Source organism: Apodemus sylvaticus, chromosome 3, assembly GCF_947179515.1.
Source record: "Apodemus sylvaticus chromosome 3, mApoSyl1.1, whole genome shotgun sequence".
In the NCBI taxonomy this organism is placed as follows: domain Eukaryota; kingdom Metazoa; phylum Chordata; class Mammalia; order Rodentia; family Muridae; genus Apodemus; species Apodemus sylvaticus.
The window spans coordinates 161,008,838-161,026,566 of NC_067474.1; the positions used below are offsets into that span (position 1 = coordinate 161,008,838).

The 17,729-nt window shown below is 37.8% G+C and overlaps 1 protein-coding gene across 42 annotated transcripts in view; it reads left to right on the forward strand.

Annotated features, from left to right (window-relative positions):
- LOC127681600 (oocyte zinc finger protein XlCOF6-like) overlaps positions 1–17,729 on the forward strand; it is a 1,434,619-nt gene that overhangs the window by 1,307,687 nt on the left and 109,203 nt on the right. For 14 of the 42 annotated variants that reach the window (XM_052178006.1, XM_052178039.1, XM_052178008.1 and 11 more), the window contains one exon: positions 3,183–3,225. The exons of 13 other annotated variants lie outside the window; for them this stretch is intronic. In XM_052178006.1, coding sequence (XP_052033966.1) covers positions 3,191–3,225 — 35 coding nt within the window. In that variant the 5' untranslated portion in view covers positions 3,183–3,190. Of the gene's footprint in view, positions 1–882; positions 948–3,176; positions 3,226–17,729 lie in introns of those variants that run through there. 15 more of the 42 variants (XM_052178024.1, XM_052178023.1, XM_052178046.1 and 12 more) reach the window with 5 other exon arrangements.

Below are 17,729 nucleotides of genomic sequence, written 5' to 3' on the forward strand. Positions count from 1 at the left end.
ATGCGGTAAAGCCTTGACACATCATTACCATTTAAATGTCATGAAATGTCATGAAAAAATTTATACTGAAGAGAAATGCTACAAATATAAGCAATGTTCTTAGTATCAGGTGGATGTGTAGACAGCTAGAAGTGACTTTACAGCCAGCTCTTCCATCCAGTGAGGAGACTCCTCATCTGTAGACAACAGCACTGCTCCTGCGTCTGTTGCCATAGCACCCACCATGGCACCACTTCCCTTTCATGTGCTTCACATGCCTTACGAACTGGATAAAAAAGTCTTCCCCTGTCCACAGCCCCTTGTTTTGTTCTTACATCTCACCCCCTCTCAGAGGCTGCTTCTGGCAATAAAACCTCCCACATGAGACCTGAAGCTTGGTTTGATATGTCTGGGATTTTGCCTGCCTATTCTAACAAATATGAAGAAGCCTTTTCACAGAAATAAGGTCTCAGAATATTTAAAAGAATGCATATTGGAAAGAAACCCTATGGATAAGCAATATGATAAAGCCTTCAAATGTTGTTAGAAATCACGAGAAAAGCCATACTTCAGAGAAATCCTGTTAATGTATTGAGTTTGCTAAGAATGGCACTTCCAAGAGTGCCTTTATGCAAGAGTGCAAACTTCAGTGTGTAACGAGTCTGTTAGAGATTTTTGCATACCTCTTAAGTATTTAGGAACAAACAAACAAACAAACAAACAAAAAAACCATACTGAAAGGAATAAATGTCTATAAAGGAAATAGTAATATCTTTAGGTAAGAGAGTTATATCAGGTCAAACATAATTATTGATTCTGGAGAACAAGAGTCTGATAAGTGTTAACAAACTACTCACACATTTTGATTTCCCTATTGATTTTGTTTGCAGAAACTGAAAACTTCCTTAAGCTTCAGTTGCTGTGCTGGCCTCCTAGGACATTCAGCAGCTCGTCCTGTCCCCTGCCAGGTCAGAGGAGCTGTTGGGCTGGGAAAGGGGCAGTAGCGGGGCAGGGGTGTGGAGCAGGGGTGCATTTTCTGCCGCCACCCTCACAGTTGTGTTGTGGGTATCTTACCATTATCAGGAAGTTTGAGATCCTGTGAACTGAGGTTTATGGTGAAGTTTTAGTTTATTTTATGGTTGCCAGAATATTTTTTTCTGAAATAGCCTCATAGATCCTTTGACATATCTGCAAAGTTTGTGTACTAGGAGGGTTTCTTTAAAAAAAAAAAAAAAAAAAAAAAACTTAATAAAACTCCTCGAATTCAAATTCATTCAGGCTTTCTCAAATCCTTTGTTCCCCTGTTTACCATTTCATTTCCCTTTCTCCGGGGACCTGAATAGGTATCCCGAGAGAGCTTTGTAGATAGTTTTCATACGGGGGACCAGTGCAGATTGGGTTTAATTATAAACTTTCCTTATAAAACACCATCATTTGGGAGTAAATATTAACATTAACCAAGCAAAATTATACTCTTCATTAATTTAACGCTGAGGTATATGCAGTTTGATGTAAACACAGCATTCAGAAAAGTGTCTTCATAGGCTTCGTTATTAATGTTACACCTTAGCTTTGAATGAAAAATGAAGACAGGATTGCTGCCAAATACTGCTAAGAAGAAGAAAGTTGTTGGTTCTGTTAACCCTGAGTGTTGCCTGAAAGGACAGAAAATAATACAGCCTAATTCTAACGACCCCAAGAAATCAGTAGTTTAAAATGCTATCTCGCTTTGTTAGAAACTAGGTAAAAGGTCACGTTCCAGAGCCCGCCCTTTGTTTAGACCTAGCAGAAAGGCCTTGAATAGGTGATCCTGGCCCCATAGGGTAACTGAAAACGGGCTAAGCTTATCTTGCTTCTGTAAACTTACACCATTACCCCTAAGCAGGAGTTCACACAGCTGTAGACATTATAGGAAACTAATTGGTCCACTGAGCGCGGGCTCCGATAATTTATTCTCGGGCTCTCCATGCTAAGAAATGATTGGTTTGTGATTCACGGGCTCTGTCGTAAACTTATAAAAGCTGTCTCAATTGGGCACTCGTGATCCATAGTCCTCTGACCCTGCGTGGTGCACGGTGGCTATGGAACCCAGAATTCTGGAAATAAAGAAATCCTCATGCTATTGCATCGAGACTGTTTCTCACGAGTGATTTGGGTGTCGCCTTCCGGGGTGTGGGGTGCTGGGGCACCCTCAGTTTTGGGGGTCTTACATTGCCAGAGTAAAACCAGTTTCACCATGCGGGCAAACTTTATAAATTTTACTTCCTGACCAAGAGAAGGACTTTGGTCACATGCTACAGGTGGTTTTATAGGCCATCGGGTTTTTCTATGAGGCTTTATTACTTTCCAAAGACATGCAACCTGCAGCATTGCAAGAAGATACTTTTTTAGGGGTGCTGGAGGAGTTTAGAGGGTATTTTTTGGCTTTTTAGTCTGAGGGAGAAGCAGTCTAAGTATATGGTTGGGTACAGACTGAACCATCCTGGAAGGGGAGGGTTATTGTGGATAAGTAAGGAGGGTCGAGGGGCTGGGCAAAAGAGGAACTAAGAGCCAAGACAATGCTGAGTCAACAAAGTTTACATTGACATGTCAAGAGGCTCCCCAGTTAGCCATTCCTCCTGAATTTCTTTGAATCCTTCCAAGGATTACTAAGCATTCTGTGAGAGGATAGTATCAGGCCAAGATGTTTTTATAGAGATACAACTAAGTATAGATTAAGACAAAATTAGACCTCACCTTTGAAATAATTTTGATTGCTCACTTACTTAAGAAAAATGTCTCCTTGGTTCATGAAAAGCACTCTGCCTGTGCACATTCATGGGTTGTTGAGTTCTGCAAAATGGAACTCATGGTTGTTGAGTTCATGCAGGTGTGGGAATGCTTAGACCCTGCACTCAGGGCTCTCTTTACAAACCTCTTGTTGGAGAAGTTCAACCATCTGGATTCAGTGTGTCAAAATATGTTTTTTTACATTCTTCCTTGCTCCTTTTCTGAGTTGCTGGGAAAAAGACTCTGGATGTGTGTTAGTTATGTGACTGACTCTCACATCTCTAGGGTAATCTGAAATCCTCAGATAAAAAGAGACATTTTCATGATACTTTCTCTTTCCTTCATGTATATCCTTTTTCCTAGTGTTGGCATCTTTCATCTTTGTCTCATGAAACATTCCAGGTTCTTTCTGATCAATATTTTCCCATTTTCAGGTCTCTATATGCTCCAACAAAACTGCATAACTATAAATCAAAGGTAAGAACCCTGAATGGAAAAGGCCAAGGATTCTCAAGGATCCAGATGTGTTAGAAGGATTGAACTAAGGGTCGGGTGGGGCCCACCTGTTAGTAGAAAGAGAACATGAATTTGGTTATGTGAGATTCTGTTTCATCTATGATCCTGGAAAATTTCACTAAAAATATTATTAGATGTGATGGATATTTCCCATGGTAGGCAGTGCAGTCACCAGTCAGTTGATATCAACATTTGATTAGTTTTGTGTCTCTGAATTTGCAGCTGCCCATTGAAAACAAAGTTTCTTTTAGCCAGACTGAAATCAGGATCAGGCAACGGGTGCGGCAAAGGCCATTTATATATGAATCAAGTATCAGTAGTGTTTTCCCTCCTAGGGCCTGTGACCTTCCTTATTGGATTTTAGCCAGATTATCAGTTTAATTTGTATTCCCCCCCCCTCAGCCCCCGAGGCACTAGCTGAGCTCATCTAGAACAAGAAAATCTTCTGTTACCCACAGAGCATCTTGCCACCAGGATACTAGTGCCATGCCTTGCCTGACATATTATTATTGTAGCACACAAGATACAAATCTGGCTATGGCCTTTAATAACTCTGCCTCCTGCCCCAGTTTGCATAGCAGTTTTTGCCACTGTGAATGCTACCACCATAGACTCCATCCAGGATATTTATTGATTTATTTATTATGATCCACGCTGAGTTGTTTTCTCTAGCATGGGATTTGATTTCTGAATCACATATTCTGTCTAGTCTAAATGATATTTAGTCCTTCAGTTGTGTTCTCACTGATGCACTGTGTTAAATTATTCCTGATTAGAGGAGAAGAATTACTGTTGATCTTTTCTCCACTGTTTGGTTGAGTCTCTTTTCCTTAGTATCTGAGGTAAGTTTCTTCTCTTCTCACATTCTAGAAAGCTTTTATACTGAGCAGTATTAGATTTTCCACAGGGCTGTAAAGTAACTTTTATTTTCCAATTGTAATTATTGTCTGGGAGGTTTACTGCCTCTGTCCATTTATCTAGGCCCAGGACTGAAAGACTCTAGTCCATGTACCATCTTATCTAGACCTAGAGTGTTTTCTGTCTGTGAAATTTCCTGCTGAATAAGCTCTCCCTTCTTTGTTCCTTCTCAGCTCTTAACTGGCTGGTGCTGCTCTGCTGTTCCAGCTCAAACTCCTCTCCCAGCTGACTCTTTCAATCTGGTTCTTCCCTGAGACACTGAAATGCTCTGCTTGGACTTAAATTAACTGTGCTAATCTTATATGTACTAATTGTATTATGTATTAATATAAGTCTATTATGTACTAATTTTTTGTACATACTAGCAACAACAGTTTGGATTTTATGTTGACATTTTTTTTGTTTTAGTACAATGTATTTTGTATGCAAGCTGTTTCAATAAAGTTTGATCTTCCTCTGATAAATTGTTGTGTATACAATCATTACAATGATTGCTTTTAAAATTTTAAGGTAGGATAGAAATCTATAGAAAGTGTTATGCTACACCATGTAACTGTTACCATTGGAAATTTTACATGTCATAGGAGGTTAGCTATTATTTATCAACTTTCAAGAACATTATCTTATTTAATAAGGTGAACTATCAATAATTGCTACACTGTTACAATGTAACATTAAAATATGCACTAAGTCTCTTTTTAACAAAGGCTGAATTCAACAAGGCACTAATTTCTTTAAATGTGAATTACTAACTTCTAAAACTGTAATTTGATTCACATATTTTCAAATCGAGTTGGAATTGATCCATATTACAACATTTCTGTGCAAAATGTGTATGTTTTTCAGTTCAAAATGTTTTAAAATCTTATTAAAGTTTCAAAAATTTGGATATTGTTCATCTTATCTAGATGTCAATTTTTTTTTTAAAAAAGTTTCAATTATGAAAAACCAAAAAAAAGTCTTCTGGCCAGTCTCTTTCTCTTTCTCATTGTATCTTTAACTGTGACTATCATATCATGTTTTCTCTTCAGTCTGACAATATAAAATCTCTCCCACTAAAACTGTTTTCTTCTCCCTCTGTTGCCCTGCTCTCTCAGCTGCACTGTACTGCTGTCCATGCACCCTACTGTGTTCCTTTACTATTCTCTTCTTCCTGTACTGACTTTCTCTCCCTTAAATAGCTTCCCTTTCCTCTCTCAATTCTGGAGAGTTGCATGTATCCTGTTCTGTCAGATATTTCTGTGACATTTCACATTTTCTTCTATTTAATTAGACAACACTTTCAAACATGGGTGCCTCTTTTTACTTAGTAACTGTACTTTTGTTGTTTAAGATTTAAGTGGAGCCAGGCAGTGATGGCACACGCCTGTAATCCCTGCACTCTGGGAGGCAGAGGCAGAGGCAGGCAGATTTCTGAGTAGGAGACCAGCCTGGTCTACAGAGTGAATTACAGAACAGCCAGGGCTATACAGAAAAGCCCTGTCTCAGAAAAACCAAATCCAAAAAAACAAAAAAGAAGGAAAAATAAGATTAAAGTGAATACCAAGGGCTTGCTTACATTCAAGTCATAGTGATTAAATTTGTGTGCCAGGGGCTGAACTACACCCTATGTCGGAACAGGTTCAAATATCCATCTGTAATATTTTGTCATTTTACTTATGTAGAATTTCTTCTTACTGTACTGAAAATCAAGATTCACAAATAATACTCTTCATTATGTAGATATATGCTTTATATATTCTTCTACCAAGTATTTCATTGTTAACTCCTTTGATGATTGGTCAATGAAGTTTTTCTTTGTGAGATTGTATTCCTTAGGATTTGTAATCTGGAGGGTTTGCTGGCATTGGGAGTGGCAAAGTATGATTCACATTGTTCTCACTTCCTTGTGTGGGATAGAGCTTCACTATGTTGTACATGAGGAATATCTACTAGTTTTCTTTCTTATTTTTACTTCTTATTGTTTTTTATTAAATGATAGCTAAATAAATTTAATGATTTCTTTTTTTTTCCTTTTTTTAAATTTTATTCGATTTATTTTTTATTTACATTTCAAATGATTTCCCCTTTTCTGGTTCCCCACTCCCTGAAAGTCACATAAGCCCCCTTCCCTCCCTCTGTTCTCCCACCCATCCCTTCCCACTTCCCTGTTCTGGTTTTGTCTTATACTGCTACACTGTGTCTTTCCATAACTAGGGGCCACTGCTCCGTTCTTCTTGTCCCTCATTTGAAGTGTGGATTATGTTTTGCATATTCCATGTTTCCAAGCTAATATCCACTTATTAGTGAGTGCATACCATGATTGATCTTTTGAGGCTGGGTTACCTCACTTAGTATGATGTTCTCCAGCTCCATCCATTTGCCTAAGAATTTCATGAATTCATTGTTTCTAATGGCTGAATAGTACTCCATCGTGTAGATATACCACATTTTTTGCATCCATTCTTCTGTTGAGGGATACCTGTGTTCTTTCCAGCTTCTGGCTGTTATAAATAGGGCTGCTATGAACATAGTGGAACATATATCCTTATTGCATGCTGGGGAATCCTCTGGGTATATGCCCAGGAGTGGTATAACAGGATGTTTCGGAAATGACATGCCCAGTTTTCTGAGGGAAGGCCAGACTGATTTCCAGAGTGGTTGTACTAATTTGCAACCTCACCAGCAGTGGAGGAGTGTTACTCTTTCTCCACATCCTTGCCAACATCTGCTGTCTCCTGAGTTTTTAATCTTAGCCATTCTGACTGGTGTAAGGTGAAATCTCAGGGTTGTTTTGATTTGCATTTCCCTGATGACTAGTGAAGTTGAGCATTTTTTAAGATGTTTCTCCACCATCTGAAGCTCTTCAGGTGAGAATTCTTTGTTTAACTCTGTACCCCATTTTTTAATAGGGTTATTTGGTTTTCTGGGTTCTAACTTCTTGAGTTCTTTGTGTAGATTGGATATTAGCCCTCTATCTGATGTAGGGTTGGTGAAGATCTTTTCCCAATTTGTTGGTTGCCGATTTGTCCTTTTGATGGTGTCCTTTGCTTTACAGAAACTTTGTAATTTTATGAGGTCCCATTTGTCAAGTCCTGATCTTAGAGCATAAGCTATTGGTGTTCTGTTCAGGAACTTTCCCCCTGTACCGATGTCCTCAAGGGTCTTCCCCAGTTTCTTTTCTATTAGCTTCAGAGTGTCTGGCTTTATATGGAGGTCCTTGATCCATTTGGAGTTGAGCTTAGTACAAGGAGACAAGGATGGATCAATTTGCATTCTTCTGCATCCTGACCTCCAGTTGAACCAGCACCATTTGTTGAAAAGGCTATCTTTTTTCCATTGGATGTTTTCAGCCCCTTTGTCCAGGATCAAGTGGCCATAGGTGTGTGGGTTCATTTCTGGATCTTCAATCCTGTTCCATTGTTCCGCCTGCCTATCACTGTACCAATACCATGCAGTTTTTAACACTATTGCTCGGTAATATTGCTTGAGGTCAGGGATACTGATTCTCCCAGAATTTCTTTTGTTGTTGAGAATAGTTTTAGCTATCCTGGGTTTTTTGTTATTCCAGATGAATTTGAGAATTGCTCTTTCTAACTCTATGAAAAATTGGGTTGGGATTTTGATGCGTATTGCATTGAATCTGTACATTGCTTTTGGCAAAATGGCCATTTTAACTATATTAATCCTGTCGATCTATGAGCATGGGAGGTTTTTACATTTTTTGAGGTCTTCCTCTATTTCCTTCTTCAGAGTCTTGAAGTTCTTGTCATATAGATCTTTCACATGTTTGGTAAGAGTCACCCCAAGGTACTTTATATTGTTTGTGGCTATTGTGAAGGGTGTCATTTCCCTAATTTCTTTCTCAGCCTGCTTATCCTTTGAGTATAGGAAGGCTACTGATTTGTCTGAGTTGATTTTATAACCTGCCACTTTGCTGAAGTTGTTTATCAGCTGTAGGAGTTCTCTAGTGGAGTTTTTTGGGTCACTTAGGTAGACTATCATATCATCTGCAAATAATGATAGTTTGACTTCTTCCTTTCCAATTTGTATCTCTTCAACCTCCTTATGTTGTCTAATTGCCCGAGCTAGTACCTCAAGTACAATATTGAAAAGATAAGGAGAAAGTGGGCAGCCCTGTCTAGTGCCTGATTTTAGTGGGATTGCTTCAAGTTTCTCTCCATTTAGTTTGATGGTGGCTACTGGTTTGCTGTATATTGCTTTTACTATGTTTAGGTATGGGCCTTGAATTCCTGTTCTTTCAAAGACTAAGCATGAAAGGATGCTGAATTTTGTCAAATGCTTTTTCAGCATCCAATGAAATGACCATGTGGTTTTTTTCTTTGAGTTTGTTTCTGTAGTGGATTACATTGATGGATTTCCATATTGTATCCATTCATTTTTCACAAGATGTTTTATTTTTTTATGACCTCATGAAAATGTATGCCTTATTCTTTTGTGCTTATTTCCTTTAGTTTACTATTTAGGTACGTTTTTTTTTTTTTTTTGTTTTTTTTTTTTTTACTTAAGAAACGTGTCTTAGCTGGGCGGTGGTGGTGCACGCCTTTAATCCCAGCACTTGGGAGGCAGAGGTAGGCAGATTTCTGAGTTTGAGGCCAGCCTGGTCTGCAGAGTGAGTTCCAAGACAGCCAAGGGCTACAGAGAGAAACCCTGTCTCAAAAAGCCAAAAAAAAAAAAAAATGTCTTAATGTATTACTATATTCAAATGTACCTTATACACTGGCAATAGTAGTAGCTACTTTTTGTATTGAACATTACAGTTGCCAGTAATTTTCTCTCAGGGCTTGAAAAACATTATTCCATGCTGTCCCAAATTTAATCTATGGATAAAGATTTCGTACTAGTGTATGCTAATGTTGCCTAGTTGATGGTAAGGAATAGACCAAGAAACTGAAAGGGATGTACATTTTTACAGCACTTAGATGTGGCAATGTGCAGATAGACCTGGGAGTCCATGAATCTAATCTCTGAGAGACTTTCCTAGGGAATGCTAGGCTAGAATGATAAGGTCTTCTAGTAGTTAAGAGTCCTAGTATATGAGCACTACACAATTCTATTTTAGTTTATCTACTTTAAAAAGATTGTGATAAAACAAGTGATAGTAAATGTTGACTGGAAGACTCAAAAGTGGGGAATTTCTATTCAATCTATTCAGAATCACGTGTGTATTTGAGGAAATGTTAGTTCTAAGATTTAAAGTCAAAGCCCCAGTGTTCATATAGATTTCATGGTGGAAGTGTGTAAACCCGTGTGTTATTCTTCCCATTCTAGTATTTGCTCTTTTTCAGTCTCCATGACATGGAAGATGTACTTTTCACATGATACACATAGAAAAAGTAATTACATGAAACATATTCGTTTTATATGTTTACTACTGTTGAAATTAAATCAGCACAGCATCTGTCACTAGAGCAGAAATTTTTCATCTGTTGCTGGTAGAAATGTCAGCAATACTCAGCCTGTGTGTTACAGGCAAGAATCATAAAGTGACATGCTTTGAAAAATGTCCTGATTACTCCCTGAAATTTCATGTATTCCTATGCCTATTTTTACTACCCACTTGATGCTGTCTACAAATGCCCAGGACATCAAGTTTACATATTTCAAATTTATAAGAACATTATGTTTTCCCCTGCATCACCAATTTCTATTTTAGAGAAATTCCTGTTGTCAATAAATTTTCATGAATTGGTGATTATACTATTTTTATGCATATTACAATTGTTACAATATTTACAGAGAAAAGTTCTGATAGACTATTTTCATTATCTGGTTTCTTTGCTATTGCAGATGTTGTAAACCTCCTAGAATTTATTTTAGTCTGCTATGTAAATCCTTAGTGTGTCCCATCCCTTGTTATTCATGTTTTCATTATATCCTTGTTTCATGTATGTTCTGATGCATACATCAGGTTTTGGATGGGTATCCATGCTGTCATATGTTCATAGTCTGCGTTCATGTTACATGACAATATGTGTTTCCATAATTCCACTTGCTCCTTTCTTAGAGCCTTGCCTAGGCCCCCACTGCTGGCTTCTTACTCAGCATTATTTCATTTGTCAGTTTTCCTTTACAAACCGTGTTTTTTTGACTTAGGCTGAAAGCACCACCATGCTATTATGTAGACAGAACAATTTAAATGCATATCCACTATTTCTACATATAGCAATATGTAAGTTATATATTTGCTTTTGGGCCTGTGATCTTTTTTTGTTTGTTTATTTGTTTGTTTTTGGTTTTTGTTTTTGTTTTTGTTTTTGTTTTGGTTTTGGTTTGGTTTTGGTTTTTCAAGACAGGGTTTCTCTGTGTAGCCCTGGCTCTCCTGGCCTCAAGCTCAGAAATCTGCCTGCCTCTCCCTCCCAAGTGCTGGGATCCCACGCATGGGCCACCACACCTGGCTTGGGCCTGTAATCTTTGGAGTGATTTTGACCAGCTTCAAGTGTCATATCTGAATTTCTGTTGTAGGCTGACCTCATTTCAAATCAGTAAGTTTTCTTTTACCTACTTGTCACTACTAAAACTGGTAGACATACATTGTCAAACAGGTTGGTATTACAGAACAAGTATCTGCTATCTAGGGAGAGTGATTAATGACCCCCTTACCCCCATAAGCCTACAGAGCCCTTTTTAGCAATTTGTAAGCTAAAGCAGCATAACAAAACAAAAGAATGAATTCTTCTCTAGTAAACACTCCACAGGTCAGTGTGCTGTCCAGTGTTTTTGAAAAATCCCATTTTCATTCAAAACATTAAATAGTTCTGTTATCTATATGTGGTCATGTTTTCTAAAGGGCTTATTTTCTATGATCTTCATTTTCTTCTGGGTTGAGAAAATGTTAATGGTTAGTCTTTCACATATATAACACCATTATATTTTCCCTTTATATTTATATTTCCCATTATATGTATTTTTTTTTACTGTGAGGATATACAGTTTCATGGACTGAATCCTTTGAGGAGGATCAAACACATAGTGGAGAAGTAACTAAGCTATAAAGTGCCTGTGACATCTCTCCTAAACTTGTATTCTATTAACTGAAAAATACTGCTCTAGGGAGGAAGAGTCTTGGATAAATAGTCTGGGACTTTCAGGTGTGGCCTGGCTCTATATATGCCACATGTCACTAAGCTATTTACTACATCCATTACCCCATTTCTTGTCAGAAAAGAGTGTACTTCTCTTCCATTTAAGAGAAAAACCTGTAGTTTACATTCCTGTTTTCCCTATTGATTATCTTTGATCACAGGTTCCTTTTCCCTGTACAGATAAAAATACATTTTATGGATGTTTCTAGTTCTTAGTATGTTAGTGTTGTGTTAGTGTAAATGGACAGTGAAATAATGTTTTCTAGAATATAAATTATGTAGTCCAGATATCCAAAGTGTGATTACATTGCATGACTCTATAGACATAAAATAAGCAAGTGCTGCTGACCTAATCTCAGTATTCAGAAAACTGAGGCAGGTTTATTCCTGATTGTGTAGGTCTTCTATCTTGGTCAGTTGAAGGCAGTGACCTAATCCTTTAATGATTTCTCTTAGAGTATCCCATTTCTTCCCCATGTGATGCTTTTCTTGCTGTTCCATAAAGTCTGCAGAGCTTTTTCTTAAGTCCAGCTAGAAAGACAGAAACAGGCAACAGAGAGACATGTTCAGAGTATACTATAGACACACACACACACACACACACACACACAGAGAGAGAGAGATAGATTTAGAAGACAGCCTTGAGGTATTCCCAGATTCAAACTTGTACAACCAACAGGATGGAAGGCACAGGGAGCACGAAGTAGAGAATTGCAGTTTTGATGAACTCTTTGATAGATACCTCTAGGGAAATGGCTTTCATTTCTTTCTGTAACTCAGCTCAGATGTATTATTAATCATCAGTATGTTTAATCTATTCACATATGCAGCATCAATTAGCAGGTGCCGTCTTTTTTTTTTTTTTGAGTTAGCATAATATGGGAAAGAATAAAACTCACCTCTATGGAAAATAAGGATCCCTGCCGTCTGAATGGGGTCTGTGCTCTCAGAACCATGTACTTTGAGGACAGACTCCCAGGTCTGGGCTTGTGTTTTTGAGCTCTCACTTCCATGATGAGCTGGACTCAGTTTTAACCTGTCAAAATCATCATAACAGTTTTGAACCTCAGTAGTCTTCTGAGAAACCTGTGCCTCATTACATTCACGAAAAGACTTGATTTCCTAGCTAGAATCTCTAAAGAGACTTGGGTAATTCTGGAGTCTCTTTTCCCTACCCTATGCAGATACACATGTATGTACATTGAAAAGTATAGAGAGCAATCAGGAATCAATCTATGAACAAATGGTTAAATAGTGTATTATTTATTTTAGTTATATTTTTAGTTGTGGTTTGTTTATTTGCTTTTAGAAAATTCTGGAGTTTTTTTCCCAAGGCATTTCTCTATTTTACTCCCCCCCCCCCACACTACGACAGTAAATAATGTTGTGCCATTATTTCAATTCATCATTTTTTTTGACTGAGGTATTCCAGCAACTATACCACGTGTTCAAGCCTGATATTTGTTTCCCACAGGCAGTTTTAGAGTTATTTTTCATCAGCTCACAGCATTTTTATTTCCCCTTTTCATTTATTTTTGGGGGTTATTTCTACCTACTTATTGAACTCAATTTTCCTATCCTAAGTTGTCTTTGTTTCCTTCAGATATCTGTTGTTATTTTCTTGTCCACTAATCATTTTGTCCCTGTCTTCTCTGATTTCTGTTGATCATACTTCTGGGTTTTCAGTTCCTCATCTTGGATATCATATAAATTGTTCTCCTTAGGGAATACATACATACATATATCTATGCAAACACACACACACACACACACACACACATATGTGGTCTATACTTTGAGACTAGGACATTTTATCTTAGCTCTACTTTGTTATGGGCATAAGTTGTGATTATCATAATTTAGAGGGCCTATACTTTTTTTTTTTTTCGGTTGTATTTTTAGCCCAGGAGTTTGGTATCTCAATGTGAGAATTTCTGCAACATAACTTGGATCTGAATGGGTCAGAACCCAGATGCAGTGTCATACTACATCCAGTTCTGGTCTGGAATGGCAGCAAGCTTGTGGGGAAGCTGTGTCCACTGCTGTAGTTGTGTGGAAGTCAGGCTGCAAAAGAGTTGGGGGAGTGGTTCCTTGGTGCGGGGAGGGCATTCCTGCCTGATTAGATGCATTTAGGAAAACAAGAAAACAAACAATGAAGGAAGCAAGCAAGGAAAAACAATCAATCAATCAAAAAAAACCAAACAAACCCAGATGAGAGGTACTGGGAAGCTAATTCATTAAGAGTCCTAAGCAGGTAGGTTCAGAAAAAACATGTAACAGGAAGCTGCAGTATATCGGGTGCCTCCAGAAGGAGTTGTCCCAAGGAACTAGGAAATAGGAACAGGAAATTCCATCACTCTGTGTGTCTTGGCTGTCCTCATGGTCAGGAAGTCCTGGGGGGAAACTAGACCCAAGGATTTGAGATACTCAAAAATTTCTGCAAGTTAGAGTTGCTGTGTGGGCCTTCCTAGAGAGTCACCCATGAAGAGTCTGTCCTGGAACCTGCCCATTCAGAGAAACTGGCAGGGGTAAAGCAGGTGTGTGACATAGATGCATTTTTTGTTGCCACACTCACTATTCTGTGGTGCATGTCTTACAATTGTCAGGAAGTTTGAGATACTATTGAGGTATGAGAAACCTGAGTCGAAGGCCATAGATGTAATTTTAGACAAAACAAAATAAACAATAACCAAACAAACAAAACAACAGGTCTCAATTTGAGACATATCCCGCCAGCTACAGCTGCTGGGACTTACTGGCCCTACTACATTATTTTCTGAGTACTTTCCCTGCAAGAGATAAGAATCCTGCTCAGTCAGCTAACCGGCTGCATCACGGCAGGTTTACATACTGAGCAGGAATATGCACTGGTATGAAATACATCAGTCAAGTCCTGGTGATCTTTGTGGTTTCAATACCTGGGCATAACAATATGAGCTAGGGTTCAGTGTAAGGTTTTTATTAATGTTATGATTTCCTGACCATTCCTCTAAAATAACCTTGTACATCATATGCAGTATCTGGAATTTGTACATGGAGATTGTCTTTGGTAAAGTCTTAACAGAGCTCTTCAAATTAAATTTCATCCATTCTTTCTTAACTCTTGTGTTCCACCATTTGCCATTTTAAGAGAGTAGCCTTTTGCCAGGAGAATGAATTCATATGCATCCCCAGAGTGCTTTGTAGATATTAGTCATATGAGGATCCACTGTAGATTTGATTGCATCAGAAAATGTACATTGTAAAGCACCATCACACTGACTATAGATATTCATATTTATTATGTAAATTTATATCACAATTTTTTAATCAATCTATCAATTAATTTTACAGTGAGGTATGTTCATTCTCTGATGTAAATGTTGCATGTAGAAATGTGTCTTCATGGGCTTAGATATTAGTGTTATACCTTAGGACTGAATGAAACAGGAAGACAGGATAGTAGTAAGGTATGGCCGAGTAGAAGATATATTGTAGGTTCTGGTAACTCTGAGTGTCGCCAGACAAAAACAATCCCAGCACATAAGCAAGCTTTATTAAATATTACATCCTGATTAAAAGATTTACTTTGGACATATGCTACAGGGAGTTTGATAGACAATCATATAGTCCATTGTAGTTTCCCATGAATCTTTATTGTTTTCCTTTGTATTGCACAGGGCAGTATTCCAGGAAGGTACCTAGTTCTTGGGCAGGTGGTACTTATAAGTTCATTTTGGGCTTTACAGTCTGAGGGAGAAAACAGCCAGAGGTATCTGCCTGGGTCTCCATATAACCAGCTCATGACAGGTGGGGAAGGGGTATGGAGGAAGAGAAGAGAGGTTAGAAGCCTGGACAAGAGAACAACCAGGAGCCAAGAAAGCATCCAGCCAACAATGTCCACAGTGGTATGTTCGCAGGCACTCCAGTTAGCCATTTCTCTTGTGTTTCTTTGAGACCTAACAAGGTCCTGACCAGCCCTGGTTTGAGAGAGGTGTTGTTGGAGTTCAGGTGTCTTGGATTTTTGGGTCAGAATAGATTTCTTGCAGACTTCTTGCACCTCCCTTGTTAGTAGGAATAAGACAAGAATTTGGTTTAGGCAGATTCTGTTTTAATAATGATTTTGGAAATTTCATTTTGAGTAATATTAAATGTGTTAACAGGTTCTCATTATAGCCAGTGCAGTCACCAATAAGTTGATTGCAATATTTAGTTTTGAATTTCTAAAATAACTGTTGCCCATTGAAAATAGTTTCTGTTACCCAGACTGAAAGCAGCCTCATATATCGGCGAGACATAGGACATTTATACACTTAGCAGATGTCAATAGTGGATGCCCACCTAGGGCCTATAACCTTCCTTATTAGATTTTAGGCAGATTCCCAGTGTAACCTATGTATTTTTTTCCTGTGGAGCTGGTCTCAGCTTGAACCAGAAAAAAACTCTGTTACCCACAGATAGTCTTCCCACTATGATAGCAGTGGCCATGCCTTGCCTGTCATATTGAGATTGTTGTAAACCAGACGCAAGTCTGGTATGACTATTGATAACTCTGCCCCTGCTCCAGATTGCAAATCAGTTTTGACACTATGAATGCTACTCACCAGGGAGTCCAAGGTGTTTGATGACAGAGTGAATGATCTGATCTGAGTTGGTTTTTTGAAAAGGTGAACTAGCTTTCTGAGTCACATATTCTCTCCACTCTACATGTTTTTCTGTCCTTGAATTTTGTTCTCACTGATGCACTGTGTAGAATTAGGCCTTATAAGAGTAGGAAACATCACTGTTGGCCTTTTCTGTACTGTATGCTTTAGCTTTGTGTCTCTGTATCTTTATTATTCTTTTCTTACATTCTTGAGAGCATCTGGAAGTATTGCATAGGACACAGGAAACAGTATAGAAAAGAACATGAGACAAAACGTGAATCTTGAGTATGTTACAGGAAAGCTGACCCTTCATATGAACATTTTAACAGTTAGGAATGATCACTACATATGATAAAAATGTTTTGTATCCATGCATCCCAGACCTGGAGACTATTATGTTTTCATTGTAATGTGAGAAAAGAAGATTTATCTTATTGATTATGTATTTAGGTATGAACTTTTATGAGGAGGCACCCTAATTGTGAAGGAATTTATACAAGAAAATGCTGTTATCCAGCATCCCCTCAACAAAGAAATCTACTACGGAAGGAAAGTGAATTGTATCAGATTCCACCATTTCCTTAATGTAAAGTATAACCATGAGACCCAGATCTTAATACTCATCACTGATCACTCTGGTGTGATGAAGAAAGAACATGTTCCCACTCTAAATAGTTCACGGTCATTAAACAAGACTCATTCATTAGTAAAATAAATTGGATTATATGTTATGTATTCAGATATGGCTGAGATTTGAAGAACATTTGTTGTTCTTGCACAGGACCAGGATTGGGTTTTTAGCACCACACCATGTTCCATAACCACCTATACTTCCAGTTTGTGGGAATCTCACCTCCTATTCTGATGTCCATTGATACAAAGAATGCAACTGAGGCATATACATACACATGCAGGAGGAACATTCACAAAACTAAACAGAACAAAATAAAAATGAACAAATTGAATCTCAAAATTGTGTAAATACTGTTTATAAGAATAGGATTAAATGCTTCTTCGTATGTATGGGAAGGTATTTGCACAAGGCTTAGGGAATTGAACAATTTTTTATCTTCTTCAGTTAAGAGTCCATGTATTAGCTAACAACGGATCTGCTTGTTGGAAGCTTGTAGACAAAGCAGGAAGAAGGCAGATCTAAGAGAGGATATAATCACAGGAACAAGCTTAAAAGGATGCTCTTTGTTTCTGTAAGATCCTGAACATTAATTTCTCAGTATCTAGATTCTCCTAAACTTCTAGCATGATCAGTCTGTATTAATGTATCCTACAATGGTTTAGTAATCACATGAAGTTTTAGACAGATTTTTATGAGCTGAGTTGAAACATTCTACCTTTAAAATATGTTCAGATAAGTTTCAATTGATAAAGGATCTCACTCAAAGTTTTGCACGCATGTAAAGCAGGGACAAGTCCATCCTGAAGGAGGAGTAAGTTAGAAAGCAACACTTTGCTTCTGAACAGTGTACATTAGAGAATGGCTATAAGTAGATATGATGACAAGTTTATCATATTGAAGAAATATATATTTGTCATGTAAATGGAGCCATTGCATGATGTGTTTTTCTGCAACAAAGTATAATACACATGGGTAATACAAGCACTGTTTCTGCAGATTGAATCAAATAAGATGGATTCTAAGTATGTTCTCACATCTAGAAATACTGTCAAGAGTTTTCAAACAGGCTTTAAGCATTCCAATAGCAACCTCTATGGTTAGTTCAGTATTTTTTCTACAAACGTCTTTCAACATCTGTAGTGTTTTGTTCATTAGCACTTAAAAAAGTAATGATAATAAAGCACAATGTATCCTATCTCTGAT